The sequence below is a fragment of the Eulemur rufifrons genome, chromosome 1 (assembly GCF_041146395.1).
Source record: "Eulemur rufifrons isolate Redbay chromosome 1, OSU_ERuf_1, whole genome shotgun sequence".
Classification (NCBI taxonomy): Eukaryota; Metazoa; Chordata; class Mammalia; order Primates; family Lemuridae; genus Eulemur; species Eulemur rufifrons.
In genome coordinates, this window is record NC_090983.1 from 27,683,292 (window position 1) to 27,701,818 (window position 18,527).

General features: G+C 48.2%; 1 protein-coding gene across 5 annotated transcripts in view; it reads right to left on the bottom strand.

Moving 5' to 3' along the window:
• NRP2 (neuropilin 2) overlaps window positions 1-16,214 on the bottom strand; it is a 115,845-nt gene extending 99,631 nt beyond the window's left edge. For all 5 annotated transcript variants that reach the window (XM_069483811.1, XM_069483616.1, XM_069483716.1 and 2 more), the window contains exons 1-2: window positions 15,328-16,214; window positions 1,363-1,540 (exon numbers count right to left, since the gene is read on the bottom strand). In XM_069483811.1, the coding sequence (XP_069339912.1) occupies window positions 1,363-1,540; window positions 15,328-15,400 (251 nt within the window). In that variant the 5' untranslated portion in view covers window positions 15,401-16,214. The remainder of the gene's footprint in view (window positions 1-1,362; window positions 1,541-15,327) is intronic.
• Between the last annotated feature and the right edge of the window lie 2,313 nt (window positions 16,215-18,527).

Sequence of the window (18,527 nt, forward strand, 5' to 3'; positions counted from 1 at the left end):
CTTGTTAGGAGAAAACCATTACGGAGGTGCAAAGTAGCCCTAGGAGGTTAATAATGACATGAATTCACCGAGCCTCACAGTCTAGGACTAGTTAAAGAGGGCCCTTGTTTCTTCCTCAAGGAGGAGCTGGCCCAGACCTGGCCTGCTCTGAAACGCAGGCGAGGTACCCGTCCCGCCAGCCGGCCCCTTTATTAATTTTTCAGTACTCACAATGCCTTCATCACAAGGACTGCTCAGACAATTTATTAATCATATGGGACCACTGAACACTTATCAGAGCAACGGCATGCTTAGGTGCGCATTTGGAGCAGAATGTGATCGTTGGCACATTCTTTTCTGCATAGAAAACTCTCACTTTTGTTTCCATGAGGAAAGACTTCAAGGTAGAGCTCACTGGACAGTACAAAGCACATCTGCATTCTTGACATTACAATGCTGCCTGCTTCCCAATCTCAACTTACAGGGACCTCGGTGTTAACATGGCATTTGTAAAACACTCACAAATGTCTGTATGTCCACTTGGTACCTCCTAAGCTAGACACTTCCAAGATGGCAGAGCCGATATTGTAAGACCAGCTGAGTCACCTCAGGTGACTGACTTAACCTCTCTGTGCTTCAATTGTCTCTTCTGCAAAATGGAGATCATAATGGCACCAAATTCCCAGGGCCATTGTGAGAAGTGGATGGATTAATATTTGTAAAGCAATTAGAACAGTGCTTGTTAAACAAATCCATAACACCAACTTTGAGGCTGTAACCTGTGCGGCACAGATATCAAGAATCAATATGAATCTTCGATCTGCCCATATAGGCTCAGATTTTTCACTCTTTTTGTATGAGGAGCCCAGCTGCCACTTTATAAAATAACACACTGATCCTCCATTACTGGATGCAGAGGAAAGTCCCCATTTGAGGATCTGGCTACTATCTCATTAAGGAAGCTGGTGGGGCTTCTACTTGTAGCAGCTGTGGAGATGGGGAGATCTCCAAGGAGAAGGTACATCCCAAAGTTGAGAGGTGGGGTTTTGTAGTCTACCCCCACCCCACGTGGAAATTCTCCTCCACTGCCAGCCGTTCAAGACAGGGTGCTATTCCTTACACCCTTCACTCAAGAAGGCTCTTTCCACAACATTGTGGGGTCAACTACGCCTTCATTTCTACTTGGAAAGAGAATGTCACCTTGAGGTTTCTCTGGGGCCAGGGTCCACCACTGGTTAGTAGCAGGTCCTGGGGTGAGAAGTGCTGCCTTTCAGTGACTGAAGTGACAAGAGCGTGGGGCGGGGTGGGGAGTATGAGTGTCATGAATGGGTCCCACCGTATGGTCACCTATACACCGTGGGGTCCCACCAGGATGGTGCTTACTTGCAGTCGTGCTTCTCAATTTCAAAGTGAGGGTTGAAGTTGAGGACAATCTTCTGGTTGGGTTCGGGGGCATAGACGATCCACTCACAGTTCTGGTGGGAGGGGTAGTCCTGGGGGTAGCCGGGAGAGGTGATGTAGCCAGCATCTTTGGAATTCAAACGACCTCCACAGGGTGGGTCTGAAAGAGAAACCAACAACCCAAAGAACTTCAAATATGCTATAGCCTTTATTCCCCTCTCCTGCTTTTCTTCTCTACCAGTGGCTGATTAAAACTCTTTTACAGACCTTTTATGGCAGTCCAGAAGACTAACCTACTTACTCATTTGGTGGAAGAGATTATTTCAGCTCATCCCTCCCCCTACCCGCCCGACTACACACACAGATGCACAAATGAAAGTATTCCAGAACATGGTCATAAATATTTCCAATTACATGGTCTGCGATTAAAAAAAAACAAGACTGCAAACTGAACCTACCTCCCTGTCTTTTCCTGTCTCCCCTCCTTGGCCCATGTTCTTCTCCTCATTCAAACCTCCCATCTCTATCTTTATCTCATAAATCCCTCATTTTATTCGGTGTCTCCCAGCCCAGCCCCGGCAGCAGCAGTCAAGACTCTGGGAACTGACAATAGCGGTTTTGTGGTGCCGACCCACAAGCCAGCCTGGTAACAATTACACGTGGTGCAGAGGAAGCACTTTCAGCTTTGGGCCAGAACAGGCCCTGGAGGGTGATTTCAGCTTTTTTTTTTTTTTTTTTTCCTTTTTAAGAAAAAACAAAACAAAACCCCCAAACATTTAATTCCACATATACCGCAAATTTGATTTATTATTTCATTATACACTGAGTGGAAAAATCTGTATTAGAGAATCCACTGGCTCCAACCTCAGAATTTCCACAAAGGTGCTTTGTGCTGAATGGACGTCTGTGTTTTTTCTGCGCTCTCTGCCCACTGTCCCCTCTGCCCGGTCCCCACCACCAGAGTGTGCTGCTGCATTGTCCAGCCGTCCCCAGCCCTGTGAGGAGCGGGCGCCCCTCCCCGGCAGTGCCTGGCTGCAGGTAAACAGCTTCCTGTGGCCCAGGAGGGAAGGCAGCCATCTTCAAAGGCAGAAAAGGTGGGTGATGACATTTGAAGAATCTCATCTATTTAGGAGTGAAGTTCTGCAATCCCAGCAGGGGTTGCTGGGAAATGGGGAGGGGGGAGGTTGCTTTATACCACAGTAGAACAGACAACCGAAAGGCACAAGAGACATGGAAATATTCAGAAGCCTCTTGGAGACCTTCCTGAGACTTGTGTGTCTCTTAGCATCAATCACGATTTAATATCGCCATCTGCGTGGAGCAGCACGGGCCCGTGAATTATGTATTACGACTCAGCAGCCACCCTCCAGGATGGGCCTTTCTCCTGTGTTCACTCTTTGAGGGAACAGGTCATGCATTTTTTAACTCTACAGGTGCACTTTACTATTCCCCATGTCTGTTGGCATTACTGTTTTCCAGACCTCTGCTTTAGATTACCAGCCTGACAAGCTTTAAATGCATAAAAGATGGGCACACTGCACAATGGTGTTTGGGACACAAATCCACACAAGTAGCCTTTTCAGCATTGAGCTTCCAAGAGCTCAAACTGTGCCGAGTTGAACTGCCCAGAATCTAATGGATTCGGGTCGTTTCCTACTGGGTGAAAACAAAAGCAGCCATTTCCTTGGGCTAGTACACACCACATCACCCTCTTCCTAACGACCCTGCACCCTGCCTGGTCCGGACGGACAGTGTGCCCCTCCCTCCCCCCAGACGAGGCCAGCAATGAGGCCTCTGCAGCCAATGCCACAGGCTTTCCAGGTGCCTGCACCACTCACCCACACTGGGCGCCCAGCGCCTTCCCGCTGGCCACATTCCGGCCCATTGGTCTTGGCTCATGCATGTGAAATGGGGCTGGGAGTGGCCCTCTGAAAAGGCAGAGATGTAGGGACATAGATCACCAGCTGCTCTTACCGAACTGGCAGACAAGGGAATTTTCTACCGGGTCCAGCTCCTCTGCCAGCTATTTTGCAGAAAACTGCAGCCCTGCCACCAACTCACCCCAAACCACACTTTTTCCCTTGGAACTCATCAGAGGAAATCTGAGCTGAGCTTCTGTTTAGTAACCGTTAGTTTCCACGTCATCCACACTCTCTCCTGCCTTCCTCCACCGGTTTCCTGATTCTCTCCAATTACTCTCTGAAAAAGAGCTTCTCCCTCTCAATTCCCCACAACCCAAGTTTAAGCTTTTAGTAATTAGACCAGGCACAGAGATCAGCAATAAAGGCAGGAAACTTCCTCCCAGGAAGGTTTCATTTCTCATCTACACTAGCAATGATCATTTCCCCACTACAAAAAAAAAAAAAAAAAATTTAAACTATATATATCCCACAGCTGATAGACTGTACTTTCTGCTGTTAAACCAAGAGAAAAAGGAATAATCCACTTCTTTTTTCTGTACTTTCTTTACTTGAAGAAAATCAAGACACTTATTTAAATATCTGGGAACTCATTAAAACACCTGCTTTGGCTGTGTGTGGTTAACCTTTTCAATACCCAAACATTTGTAAACTCGCATTCTTGTTTGGATTGCATTCACATTCAGAAACACACACAAACACAGATATTGAACATACATCAATTACATATACATATCAGTAGTTCACACTCTAGTCCTGTATACACGTTCACACCTTCTCATAAAATATCACACATCATTTGCACAGACATATATCCACAAAGATAAATACTATAATTTCTGTCTCTATTTTTCTTGGAAAGAACAGAATTCTTGAAATATATTAGTAAAAATGGTAAAGAAAACACACTTATTCCTTCTACATCTCTTGATAACTGCTCTTTCATTTACAGGGTTGGGGATCCTTCATTTCTTAAATACAAACATGCCCCAGTAGAAACTGGCTAGCATTTCTTCTGAAGAGCTATACCATCCATTACTTTGTAGGCCTTTATTGTGTTCCAAAAGGAACTTCATGAATGGTTTCTGTCCTGTTTCAGAGGAGTCAAGCCAATCCAAAAAAGAGTTGAACTCAAGGGCAAACCCCTTAAGGCCAATCTCCATGTATGGGGGGAAATTGACCCCGTTGAAGTTTGAGCTACTGAGCCTGTTTGGTGAGTTGACAAGGGACTTCATTCTCCAACTATTTAGTGAATACCTTTCACCTGGGGCAAATTCATTTCCCAAAGAGAAGTAGCAAAACCCAGGCTTGGACTGTTCAGAGCATTTTTCTCCTGCATCTGGGAGGGAAGCCTAAGGGATAGGCCAGGCCAGGTCAGATAAAGACCTCAGAGGCCCAAGGATGAAAGGATTGAAGTGACAGCCCTAGATGTAATTTGAAATAAAGAGAACACTAAATTTTAAAGTCACCAAGTTCTGATTCCCCCCCATAATGAATACTTATGTGTTTTTGTTTTAAACATACAATATCAGATTGTTTCAAAAATCTTTCTGCCTCTCTCTCTTTTTTCCCCTCTTTCTTGGGCATCTTTGCCTTGCTGGTGGTAGCCTAAGCACCATCTGATGCTGCCTAGGGGTAATACAGCCTTGGATAAGGTAAAGGGATTTTGTACCCATTCACCTAGGAACTCACTCTCCTACAGAACCCAAGTTAAGGCAGATTGCTGGTTCCTTGGTAATATTTGATTTGTGGGAAGTATTAAGAAGGGGTAAAGAAAGATCTTCTAAAAGCCTGTCTGCCTTCTAGGAAAATTTAATTGGAGTTGTTTTAAAAGAACACTGTATGGCCTGAACTTGACAATTATATTTGCTAAAATCTGAAGCCTGACCATAGTGAGGTCTTTTAAGTAATCAGAATTACAATGGCTTACTTCACAGCAGCCCAGTAAAAGAACAATCAGATCTCTTGGCACAGTGGAACTGAAGGAGAAAGTCCTTGGCGAAAACAGAAACGTGGTGACTGGCTGGATGTGGGATTAGAGGGTCCAGTTGTTGTCAGAGGTGCTTCTGGGGTAATGGGAAACCCCAGGTTACCAGGAAAGGCAGAGTTTGACGGTAGCAAAAAGATGGGAGGTGGTGCCTGGTTCTTAACTCAGTGTGACGTTTCCAGGTCTCAGCTTCATAAACTGGAATTCAATGAGTGGATTAAATTAGGTGTATAGTTTTCAAATTTTTTTTAGAAGTGTACTTTTTGTTTTTCCTTGAACATAACTCTACCTAGACCCCCAATGTCCCAAGCAGATAAAAGCGGAGCTCTCCTTGGATGCTGGGAGGGTGGTAACCAGAGAGGTAGAGTCGGGACCTCCCAGTCCTGTCCTCATCTCTCAGGGGGCTTCTCTGCACGCTCACTAGGGCTTCTTGGAACATGAGCAGAAACCCACTAAACTGGATCTCGGTTCCCTTGTTACTTTCAAATGTCAGGAAAAGAGAGAGTGGACATCTATTTCTCTTACATGTACCTAAGGGCACTTGGTGGAGAAAAGTAGCCGGTCTCATTTCCCCTGAAAATAATACACTTTATTTACTTTATAATTTATTCTTTATCCACAGCATAATCCCATCCTGTCCCTGTTTCCACAGCATTGTTTTCATTTAATTATTAATATCAAGGCAAAGAAGAAACTCTTCCCTCCACTTAAAAAGAAAGCAGGTTGTTACCTTGCCACTTACTCCACCAGGGCACTTTACTGGAAATAGCATTGGACCAGGATTCAGAAGCCCAGTCCTCAAGTCTGGTCTCACCACTGGCAAGCTGTGTGACCCTGGGTAAGTTAGTAGACAACTCTGAGCCTTTGTTTTCTCACCTAATAAATGTGGGGGGAGATTCTACAGGTCAGTTCCAGTTCTAAAATTCAAAGCCCGGATAACCCATAGATTGAGGCAAAACTTCAAAAAACATTTACCCTCCTAACAATAAGACATTTATTCAAGGTGTTACCCCTGCTTCATTGGCTTGGTAAGCTTGAAACAAAACTCCAGGATTCTTCAGATGAACATGTCTGTCTTGCATTATGGAGAGTTCAAATGTCTCTTTTAATCACATTAGCTCTACTGACATGAGTTTCTTTTCTTAACCGAGTCTGTGGCTATGTATTTATAAATATTATGGATACACAGTTCTGCATGTGAGCATGTCAACAACAGTGATGCATGAAAAGAAAGACCAAAAAGGAGTTTCTTCAAATCCCTCACCCAGATCATCTAAGTCCTTTGCTTAGGGTTTTAACCAAATTTTGCTCACCAACCCAGGATAAGCTGCTTTTTAAGAGTTATTTTTGTGAGCTGAGGCTGGATTTTGTTTTATTCAAAGCGACTTCAGCCTGTCACAAGACAGTCTCATAAAATCTGTATCTTGGCTTAAGCTGGGAAGAAATGAGCCAATCCATCAGCCCAGGAATGCGGCTGTTTGACCACTTCCTAAGGCAACTGGGAAGGGATGCAATCTATTCAATTTATGGGGCCGGGTGGCAGTGAATGATGCGCTCCTGAAGGCACAGCAAATGGAAATCCCTATGAACTTTTGCAATGATAAAGTTCAAAATCTGAATTAAGGAACCGTCTAGGAGGGAAGGAGAGAGCAGGAGAGCCAGGCGGCACATAAGTATGGAAAAGAATAAGGAATGAAGCAAACTCCCTCTTCTAAAACACCTCAAATGAATTCACCGAGGAGAGAACTGGAAATTGGGTCTGGAAATAGGGCCTTTTGAACGTCTCTTCCCCTCAATCAGGATTCTAAAAATAAACCCTCATTTAATCGGTAAAATGTAAGTTTGATGTGATTACTTCCCCTGACCTCGAATCATGCCACCTGTGGTAACCTTGTTATTTGTCATCTTATATCATAAACAAATGCAATTCCAATAGGGCAGCCGATATAATATCATTAGTTTATATTTATGTCCGCTCTTTTCCAGCCCTCATTGCAAATGCAATTTTGATGCCATTGATGAGAGATCTGTTCCTGACCATTTTAACAGACATTTGGGGAAGGAAACAGAAGAAGAATAATTTTGAGGTCTCTCCAAAAACCAAAGGAGAAAAAAGGTAATATAATATATTTTTTCATTTATTTTGATTAACTGAAGCTTATGATGAAACATCAATGGCTCCCCATTGGTTAGCAAAGGAAACCCAAACTCCTTGGCCTAGCAATTTGGGCCTTGCGTTGAGTCTGAGCTATTATTTCTAATCTTATTTGCAATTATTTCCCACCACACATTCTAAGCTGCAGCTTCTGAGTGTTCCCCAAACAAACCCAGCATCCATTTCTCTACTCCTGCATCCCCCTTCCACTAGCATGCCTTTCCTAGCTCCAAATCCCACCTATCCTGCCCCTCCAGGGTCAGATGCCACCTCTGCCCTTCCCCATCTCCCACATGGGGAGTAATCTTTCCCTTCTCTGTATCTCAGAGGCTGAAACTCTTTAGCATCTTCTAAGGTGTCTGAGAGTTTGGCATCGGCCTTGGCCATTCCGTTGGACCACCAGCAACTTGAGCAACCAGACTCCTTTCTGATCCACCTTTGGCAAACCTCATAGGATCAAACCCAGAGCCTTTCCCCAAAGTCAGATGCCATGAGATTTGATGAATTAACCAATTAAGAATTGGCTAAAGTAACACCAAAAAGTATCACTAGAGAGTATAAATTCTGAGTGAGTCGTATCAAAAATCATTCTGCTTCGACAGCTACAATCCTTCCTTCCCCACCTACACCTGTTATTAAATGTAAATGTTTTTCAGTGGTGAATTGAGAGTTTAAATAACTTGTCTGGGATAATAATACCTAGTCATAGGTCAAGATAGAGTTAGTGTGAACTATGTCTCCTAGGACACCCTAACCTTAAATAAATAATGATGAAGTTCAAAGGACACTCACATTTTAATTCAAACACTATTAAAATTAATTTTTTTTTTGTCCCCCTTCATTCAAACCCTCCATACTACCAAGGGCAAGTCCTAAGTATTTGTTGTCCACAGCCCAGGAAGATGCTAACTATTACTTCATCACTAAACCATTTGCTGGTATTGGCTTTTCTCTTGCTTGGTTTCAGCTCACCTCTCTCTATTCAACCCCTCCCCATCCCCTCTCTCTGGCCCCTAATATGCCTTTTGGGCACATCTGTTTTTTTTTCTCCCTTTATCCAAACAATTATTATTACCATTCAGCCCAGTAATTTGCAATTCCCTTTATCTTCTTCACTGAAAGATTCTGGAGAACCTGATTGCTGGTTAGCACAGGGTTTTTGGAGGCAGGAGCAGGGTGCATTCAGCTGGCCAGCAGCCCCATGCCCTGCATGCTACTGGGGAAAGCTTCCCTTTTGTGATTCCCAGCCTCCCTCCCTTTTTTCTGGATTAGATCATGACTCTTTTATGAAGACCCAGAGGGAAATGGGATTATTAAGAGTCTTGCTGGGTAAAAGCTATTTTGTCTTTATGACGACGTTTTTGAGTTCAGCTGCTGAAGGGCCTTAATGCCAGAGTAGAAGTTATTGCACATTCGGTAGAGCGCCTTAAACACAGTGTTCCCTGCCGAGCACGCTCTCAGCGATGAAGGATGGATGGGAAGGAAAACGAAAGGAAAGAAGAAAGAGAGATTAAAAAGAAAGCAGAGGTAAGAACACTGAAAACAGAAGCGCAAAGAGGAAAAAAAAATGCAAAGTGGAGACATAAATCTAAGACGAGAATCCAGCAGAGAATGTCTGTCTCCGAGGAACAGTGTGCTGAGAGATAATAACGGTGCTTATAAAACACAGAGGTTGAGGAGGGGAAGAGCTGAGAATGAATAATTATTTACTTATTAAAAAACTCATAAAAATAAACTTACCACAATGGTGATAGTGTGTTTTCTATGATCCTAAGATACAGTTAAACCCACTGAAGCTGTTTGAAAGATTAAATGTCTTCAGAATAGGTTTAATATGTGCCAAACAATATTCTAAGTAATCAGGTGTAGCATAACAACCATATGAAGTAGGTACTGTTATCAAACACATTTTACAGATAAGGAAACTGAGGCACAGAGAGATTAAATACTCTGATCATACAGAGTACTTGGATCGCAGAGCCATCAAGTGGCCGAGCTGGATTTTAAACTCAAGCCTGGCTCTAACGCTTCGGAAGCTGGCAAGTCCAATGACGGTCTCCCCAAACTTCTCAGTGGCAAACTCATTTAGGGGAAAGGCGAACGTTTTGCCTGTTGGAAAACTCCCTTTTCTCTGCCCATGCCAGTAATCTGTATGTGTGAACAATGAGAGATGTGTTCCAGGCTGGGGTCTGAGTGAGCTGGAAGCTCTTAACACCTTCTCTGCTCCCTGCACACACAGGCACTCCGCTCCTTGTCATCCTGGCCCTCCTTCCTGTGCTCTGGACACCCCAGGCCTGGGTCTGGGGCAGGGACAATGGGAGGTGTTGGGGGCGGTGATGGATAGGATGCTCAGGTCTGAAACCATATATCGTAACATTGAAAGTTTTTTTTTGTCAACTCTTATTTCTCTCTTTTCTTCTCAACCCCACTCTTCCCTATTCTAAATGCCATGTTGTTATTGTTCTACTGGATAGGAGCAGCATTTTTAGAAATGGGGGATTTATTTTTATAGCACAGCTGGTCTGCCAAAGGTCACATAATTTGGCAACATTCCCAGTGGTTAAAAATTAATTTCTCCTTATTAATACAACCAAGGTCCCATAGGATCGGAGCTCAGCCTTATCTAAACTTGACAGCTTCCTAAACCTTTAGAAGATGCTTTCTCCTGGAGGGCCAGCCACGATACAAGGCCACTGTGTTCTGGAATCCAACTCCACTAAATCCTGTTAGGTAATGAAACCATTAAGCCCTTGGCCATTTCTCACCAAAGCAGATAAAGTTTTGAAAAAATGCTGACGGATCTCCACAACAAACTTCTGCAGTATCTTCCAAGAATGGGTTAATAAAAAAAAAAAAAAAAAAAAAGCAAATAGCTAAGTCCTTACCTGGAAGGAATACAATGGCTAACTTCTGGGGATCAAAACACTCATTTGCCACTCAAGGAGGGTGCCTGAAACATTATGCAGTGGCAAATGATGGCCAGATGATAAAATATCTCAAATATGTTAATGATACTACCAACTACTGCCCAGGTGTCCCTTTTCAAGTCCTTTCTCGTCCATTCAAGAAATTAAAAAGGATTTGGCTTTTGCTCTATGTTTTTAAAAAAGGAAAATCTCATCTCTAGTTCCTAAAGTCCTTCCAAACTGGACCTCTGGGGAATATATTCTGAAAACTCTTTACCGGTGAAGAGTTCTGAATTCTGTCAATTCAGATTTGTCCCACACTTGGGTCACCCCAAGTCAGTTCATTTTCTTGATTGCTTTACTGAACAGTTGAGTGAGATGAAAAACACCTGGGGCCTCAGAATCATCTAGTCCATGGTGTCTCCCCCCCATACCCCACCCTAACTGCTGTCTGTGTTCATGCCTCACTGCATATGAATTGGCATTTGGACTCCCAGCTTTTTCTATGCCATGAAGATAGGAACTGGCCTTTCCCTTGCAGAATGTGGACTACACCTTCAACACCAGGGGATCAGAGCCATTTGGTAGACAGCTGGAGTCCTGTCTGGGTAGCCTGGGTTCCAGTCATTGCAGCCGTCCAGTCTTTCCTCTGGCCAGTTGAGTGCTCTGTGGCTTAATGTCTGAGGGCTCCACGGGATGACATAAAGCTCCAACCCTGATGAGCTGCCCGGGCATTCACAATTCTACCAGGCACATCTTGGACAAGCAGGGGCCTGCCGGGGATCCCTGTGGGGATCGCTCCCCTTTCCACTGTTTTGCACTGTGTGCTCCGTTGGCAACAGTCTCGTTACCTCCAGGGACTGCTTACCGGGGAAAAGTTGACCGGGCACTCATTTAATGTGGGCATGAAACCAGTCCTCAGAGCCTAGAGCAGGCTGTCTGTGTAAAACCCAGGAGTTTACGGTTTTACTTGCAAACTATTACGCTCACCCATGGCCATCCTGCATTTTGGGGAGATAGGCTAAAAGAAACTCTTCAACCCCTTCAAACTCCGCGCCTAGACCGTCATTGCTTCTCTTTCAGGATTTGTTTGAACCCAGACCTGTCTCCCAAACCAATTTACACCTCTTATCTGATCATCCAGTCCAGACAGAAGGTTGAGTTGACTGAATCTGCCCGTGTCCATGGCAATGGTGTTAAAACCCAAGCACAGATCAAAGCTCTCCTAGCGAGGGGGGGAGGGGAGATGGTTATGGGGTCTGGGTTCATTTGGCCCCAAGCGGTGTGTCCCGGAGGTGGGGACATTAGGGCTGGGAGTTGCCACCACTTGAAGAAACTCATTGTCAGGACCGGAATGATTTCCTGAGCAAAACTCAGTCCCCCGTAGATCGTGATTAACTCTAGCAAAGGAGACTTTCGCGGCCCGGCGCTGACACGGAATGGCTAGCGCCAGGGGGCTCTGCTCTCTGTCTGAAACTGAAAGGAAGGGAGGCGGAGGGAGGGAGCGGAGCAGGGAGCACGCGCCAGCAAGCCAGAACGCCGATCCCCTTCGCTTCAAGAAGAAATGCAACCAGCGCCCCAGAAGCCGCAACACGGAGGGGCGGGATCCCCTAAACTTGGTCTGGAAAGCTGATTACAGCCCCCTCCCCGACCCCCACCCCCATCCCCGACTATTCCCAGAGGGGCGATCAGTCCATTCGACCCCCACCCCCCCCGAAAAAATCCCGTAAGCCCTACCCGCGGCCCCCACCCAGCCGCCGGACGCCGCGACCTGGCGGGAAACACTAGCGGCGCAGTCAGCCCGAGGCTTAATCACTCCGCGCCTCGCCTCCATTAACTTGTGTTGGTATTAAAAAGAAACCAATCAGTGAAAATGAAGCATTGGCCGTGAATATTTCTTTTTCTCACGTGCGAAAGCAAAGAGCCAGGGAGGGAAGGCGGGACCTCGCCAGTGACTGCAGAGGCTTCTCCCGAGGAGAAAGCCGCAGCCGAGAGCTAACTTTCCCGCACTGGGCGGCGTCGAGAAAATGCCGCAGGCCTCTCCCTGGGGGTGTCCTTCGTCAAGGGGAGGAGGGGACAGGATTGGAGTAGCTGGCAGCGGCCAACTTCGCAGAGGCTTCAGTCCCGGTTTTGCTTTCGCTGGGGATATTTTTGCTTAATAGAATGTTTATGGATCGCTCGGCTCTGTTTCTGCTGCGTAGCCCAAACAAATCAATGCGGCGTTAGAGACGCCGCTGGGGGGAGTGTAGCGGGAGAGCTGAGGGGCTACCACGTCCCCACCACGTGGATGCCCGCGCGCCGCGTGCTCTTCACCTGTAACGCCGCACCCGCGGGCGCCCGGCGCGCTGCGCTTCTAGAGGCTGTGCAAGTTGCGCGCGTTCCTGCGGCTCAAGCGGCTTCCCTCCCTCCTCTCTCCGCCCTCCTTGCCGAAATCCCACCCCAGCTGCCCACCACCCAGTGCGGCCAGCGCCTGGATCCCCAGGCCTTGGGCCCCAGTCACTCAAAGCCGGCTCTCTAGGGGCCGCGGCGGGCATGCGGCGCAGAGCGGAGCGCTGGGGGCTGGAAGGGGCGCCCCGGCCAGGGCTAATCGAGCGGCCCCGAGTCCCCAAGCCCGGGCGTTGGGATGGCAGGCGGCTGCACTGGGATCTGGAGAGGCGACGTGGCAAGGAGTGGGGGAGCCTGGTGCGCGGTGCCCACCCGGCCTATCAGCCACCCGCGCGCCGCGACCGCCGTGTTATTTGCCCAATTGCTCCCCAGCGCGCACCTTCCGCCCCCTTTCCCCCGACTCGGTCCGGGAATCGGTTCTCGCGGCAGCCGCCGCCGGCCGCTGGGCCGGCCCTCCTCCCGGCCAGAGCACAACGAGTGAGTCAGAGGTCTAGCTTGGCCTCGCCCTTTGCCACCCGCTGCCAGCACCCCGGGTGCCAGTCGGTTGCTCCGCCTGAAAGCCTGAGCAGCCCACGGCTTGCGATCGCATTTTCGGGGGACTGCAGAATATCCACCGCGGGAAGGTCTCAGTTCCGGGTCCCACCCCGGGTCCGAGACTGCCCGCGGCCTCGTAGTGGGTGACCTGGCCCGCACTCGGCGCCTCTGGGCTTCTCTGGAAGTGACGCAGCGCGACCAGGGGTTGGGATGGGAGGGGGCTCTGCGGAGAGCGCGGGAGGCAGGTGGCAGAGCGGGAGTGGGTCCGAACGGGTGTCGCACACACACGCTCCATGCAGCGCTCGAGGACAGATGTGCAAACATCTGGGGTAAGGAATGGCCTCTGAGTCTTCACGACCCCTTCCGCTCCGCACAGCACACGGAACCTGAAGTTGCATGTGTGCGCGCGCTCGCGCGCCGGGGCCTACCGGAGTCCGTGTCTGAATACATAATATACTGTGGGCATCCTCACAGCGCGCGCATGCAGACACACACACGCGCGCGCGCGCACACACACACACACACACACACGCAGGGCAAATCACACAAACATACATAATTTATGCAGCATCCAGGTCTGTGAGATGTAATTTAATTTGGCTTCAAGCTGGGAATTTAGAATTAAGGCAAGAGGGAATGGGGGAGGCCCATAAAATCTCCCCAAATGGGACCTGCGCCCATCCCTTTGATAGGCTTTGCAGCTGCCCTGAAGACCAGTTGTGGCAAAGAAGGAGGTACAAACATGTGGCTTTGGGTGGCAAAGTCATTCCCGAATTTTCCTCTTTCTCAAATAAACACCCAAGCTTAAAGTGGTGTGTGTGTGTGTGTGTGTGTGTGTGTGTGTTGGGAGGAAGGAGGGGTGAGAACCAGAGCACCAGAGGCAAAACTAGGACTCACTGGCTGATGAGCTGGGGGATGCCTGGGGGCCTACAAGGAGTTAGCCCTAAACCTGCCGCCATCGCCTTCCAAGTGCCTGGGGGTAAGGGCACTTGTGTGAGGTTTTTTTCTCCTTTCTTTCCCCTATTTCGTCCATAGATGGTTTCCCCATCCCCAATCACCTGTAGCAGCTGCTAAGAGTTTTGTTGTCAGATTCCAGACCCTATTCTCAGAGGGGAGAGAGGCTCACCCTGGAGTTTGGTTCTGGGAAGGAAGGACAAGCCCCACTGGATTCCCCACAAAACCAGAGATCTCTTTTCAGAGTGTACCCCTTGCCACTCCCCACAAATGCTGGTCCCAGACTGTTCTGGGCCTCACAGTGCTTATCTCCGTAGCAGCAGACTGTCCACACACTGCCTTTTTGGCAGTGGTTGATAACAAATTCCACTCAAAAGTTTCTAACCACTTCACAAGAATGAGAGACCTTCGAGGGCCTTCAGTGTGTTTGATCTAATAAGAATTTTTAAAAGAACATATGATGTACTTTCCCAGGGAACACATAGATACAGGAAAGAAAGCAGGGACGACCAACCGCCTTGGTTGCCAGCAGCGCCCAGCCCAAGCCCCTGTCTCCACCGCAAGCCAATTTGCTCCACCAGCTTGAGCACTACAATTTTGAGGCGTATCCACCCATTCTGCAAAGAATCTACAGCATTTGAAAAGCAAAATGAAACTCTTGTCTTTCCCAAGCCCTTCAGTTAATATTGCTCAATGTAGCTAAGTGGAGGGAATGCAAATGATTTATATTTCACTGGCTAGGTTGAAGAAACTCAAGGGAGATGTGTTCTGCTTCAAGACAGGAAAAAAAAAAATCCCCAAAAACTGTAATGCAAAGGCTTTGTAGTATTTTTAAACCTTTGATTCAGTCCATATGTGACATCTGAACACGGCCAAATTCTGTCTGTTTCAAAACACACACACACTCACACACACTCCTAGCAGGAGAGGAAAGTTGGGTTTTAGCAGCGCGGTGGTGTAGGGAGGGCCGGCTGGGATCTCTCTTTAAATTATTGAGTATTGAGGGAGCCTCCTTCTGTGCCATTCTGCTTGGCCTCCCTGCTTTAGCAGCCGCTTTTAAAGGGGAAACCATGTTGAAATGAATAGAAAAAACTTTCAGGGGCTTACCTGGTTGGCCTCTCACTTCTCGTCCTGAAAAGTACAGAGCTAAGAAAACCCAGGTGAGAGGAAACATATCCATTTTGGAGACGGAAGCTTTCTCCAGAGCTGGGTTTGTAGGTTTCTTGTATAACTGATTATAAGTCTTTGTGTTTTTCTCTCTCTCTTATTTTCTTCCTTGCAATGTCTTCTGCCAAGGTCTCTAATGGTCAGTGTTCCTCTCCTGGGTCCTGGCGGCCCGTCTTCACCTTTATTCTTGCTGGAATCCCCACCTCGCCAGGAGGAGGGTAGCTCCTGAAATCAGCAGAGAGAGAGCAAGCCGGGAAGAGGGGACGGTTTCCTCTCAAAAACAAAACGCATCTATGTTCTCTCCAGTTCCTCAAAGTGTCATTTCCTTTATCCTACAACATCACGAATATTTCCCGAACGCCAAGCGTAATAATAATAATAATAATGATAATGATAATAATTAAAGCCAAGACTTGCCTTGGGCATCACACGGCCCCGAGGCAGCTGTGAGATCTCAGAGCCGTAAACTGACACACATCGCCCGGCACCCGGGACCCACACGCGGGCGGGGACACCGACCGCCGGACGGCCGGAGTGGGAGGCGGCCGCCCCGCTCCGGTGCTCTCCGGGTTCCCTTAGCGGGAGCCTCCCCCAACGGCTACACCCGCTTGGCCAGCCTCTCGAGGGGAGTCTGAGGCAGGAAGCTGCTGCTGCTGCTGCTGCTGCTGCTGGTGCGGCGGCGGCGGCTGGGATCGCCTGGGAGTGAGCGAGCCCCTCTCCGAGTTCGCTCGCGCCCGCCCTCACCTCCACCTCGCACAGCGCCTCGCCGAGTGTCTGCGCGTCTGAGGACGTGCCGGGGGCGGGCTGCGGGCTGCTGCCTCGCTCGCGTTCTCTGCCTCCCCTCCGGCTCCCCCCTGCCTTTTCAGGCCGAGCAGCATGTGGATGTCAGAGCCGCGGCAGAGCTATCCGATTACGCGCCGGCTCAGGGCCCGCCCCTTCTGTGTTCCTGATTAAAGAGGCAGCCGCGGAGCCGCGCGGCGCAGAGCCGAGTGCCGCCGCACCCAGCTCGGGCGGGGCGGCGGCTTCCCCGGGGCCGCGGCGGAGCCGAGTTGAGGCAGCTCCCACCTGGCCGCCCCTCGCCCGCCCCGCGCACCTCTGCGCCCGCCGCCCGCGCGTAACGCCCCGGGGAAGGAGCGCCCCCGGGCACCTCCAGGGCGCGCTGCCCTTGGCCGCCTCGCCCCCGCCCGAGGGGGAGTCCGTGGGGAGCGGGGGACAGCCTCGTTCCCCCTAAATTCCGTGACTCCGATGCCACACACGCAGAGCCCAACACAATGCCACGCTCAATGGCGTTACAAGAGGGGCTGGGTGGCGTACGGTGTGTGGGGTAGGGAGCCAGTCGGCAGCTCAGCCATGCGTTCGCACAGGCAGCAGTGCGTGGCGGCGACACACACCGTCAGCCCGGGCTGAATAAAACCCCAAACACTCCCAGCATTGACTACTCAGATCCTTTGTTGTGTCCCAAACATGCTCCTCTCCTCTCTGGGGGAAGGTGTAGTTATCCCTGCGCCCTTAACTTGTAACTGTCATAAGAGGAAGAAAGACTTTTTCTTCAGCAAATAATTTCTTCAGGTAATTAAACTGGATTCCCCCAAGCTCCCCGCAAAAAGTACAGGTACATGAAAGCTTCTCATGAAAGTGCTACTGTAACTACTTCTATCCACATTTGCCCCCATGGCAATGTGGTCACAATGCCGCCGAGAGAAAGGAAACAGCATTATGCCAACTATTTTTAAATGAAGGCGTGAAAACTGTTTAGAGGGAGCTGCAAGCTAACGGTTGGGGAAACACTTGTATCTTTGTTTCTGAGGATGGCTTTGTGGATTCCAAACTGTCTTGCTACGCAGGGCACCTATTACTACATTATCATAAAGACTGCAACAGAAATAGCCCAAATAACACCCTTTCTGCCACAGAAAAGGTATATGAAAAATAAGAAATTTTTTTTTCAGATTAAGATTTTTAAAAATTAAGAAAATAAAGTTTTCTGTAGATTAAGAAAAAGTTTCAGTGACAAGAAACACACACACGTAACTATCGCATTTTCTTCTTTGCTTGTACTTGTGGATTCTTCTGGGTGGTTTCCCTCCTTATCTGGACTTGCCATTAGCTTTGTTTATCACTTTTAGTGTTTGAAAAATCTGTAACTCCCACTTAACTGTTATTTACACTGAGATAACCAAAACAGAATTGAATCAGAAGTGATTTGCAAATAGTTGAGCCAAGCCATGGAGGGATTTTACAGGGTAAGTCCACAGGCTGAGTATCACACTGTTAATCTTAGGTGCCTGGTTGGAAAGGGACTTAACAGAGGCCTCTGAGTTCTTCCAGGAGGCACGTCTCCCCCCACCCCCAAAGGCTACCTTTCATTCCTTTCCCTCCCTTCCTTCCTTCCTTTCTTCCTTCCTTCCTTCGCCGAAGAGCACATCCACATTATTAAAAACTCCAGATTTACATTTTTCCTGTTTGAAGTTCAATTGTAAAAAATGACTCGCAGTCTCAAATATTTAATGAAGTAAAGAGGCAGTTTGGATTTTGAACCTTAAGCAGAGATTTCAGTTTATGTCACTGCCAAGATGCTAATCTAAGGACAAATAACACTATCTGCAGTGACAGTCCCTGAACAGAGGATCATTAGTATCACCTCCCCCCACAACTCTCAGGCATGCCAAACCATTCTAGTAAGCGCCGGACAGGGAGAATCCTGTTTCTGGGAACACAACAGCCAGAGTTTAGGTGAAGGGCACCATGAAGAGGGAAGAGATTTCTCTCCTTTTTCTAAGTAAACTGAAGCCCACTGGGAATCATAAGAACGGCAACTCTGGACTTCTGGTCCTGGGGTCTCAGCGTGGAGGGTCCCCACCAGGCAACTTACAGGGGCCTTGGTCCCTTAGGGAGAAGTCAGGATCTGTTTCCGTGTTCTGTTCCTGAACCTGGTTCCCAGCATTATGGAATTCCATTTTCCAGAAGTGTCCTAAAGGGGGTGCTAACTTAGTTCTGGGAGTTCTCTGTGCCACTACTACAAGACTTCTCAGCAATCCCCTTGAGTGAAGGCCTCATTTCTTGCAGTTGGTGGCTGGAGAGAGAGGGGTGAGTCTTGGATTCAGAGCCCTGGGGACTCCAAGTGGACGGACCATTTTTAA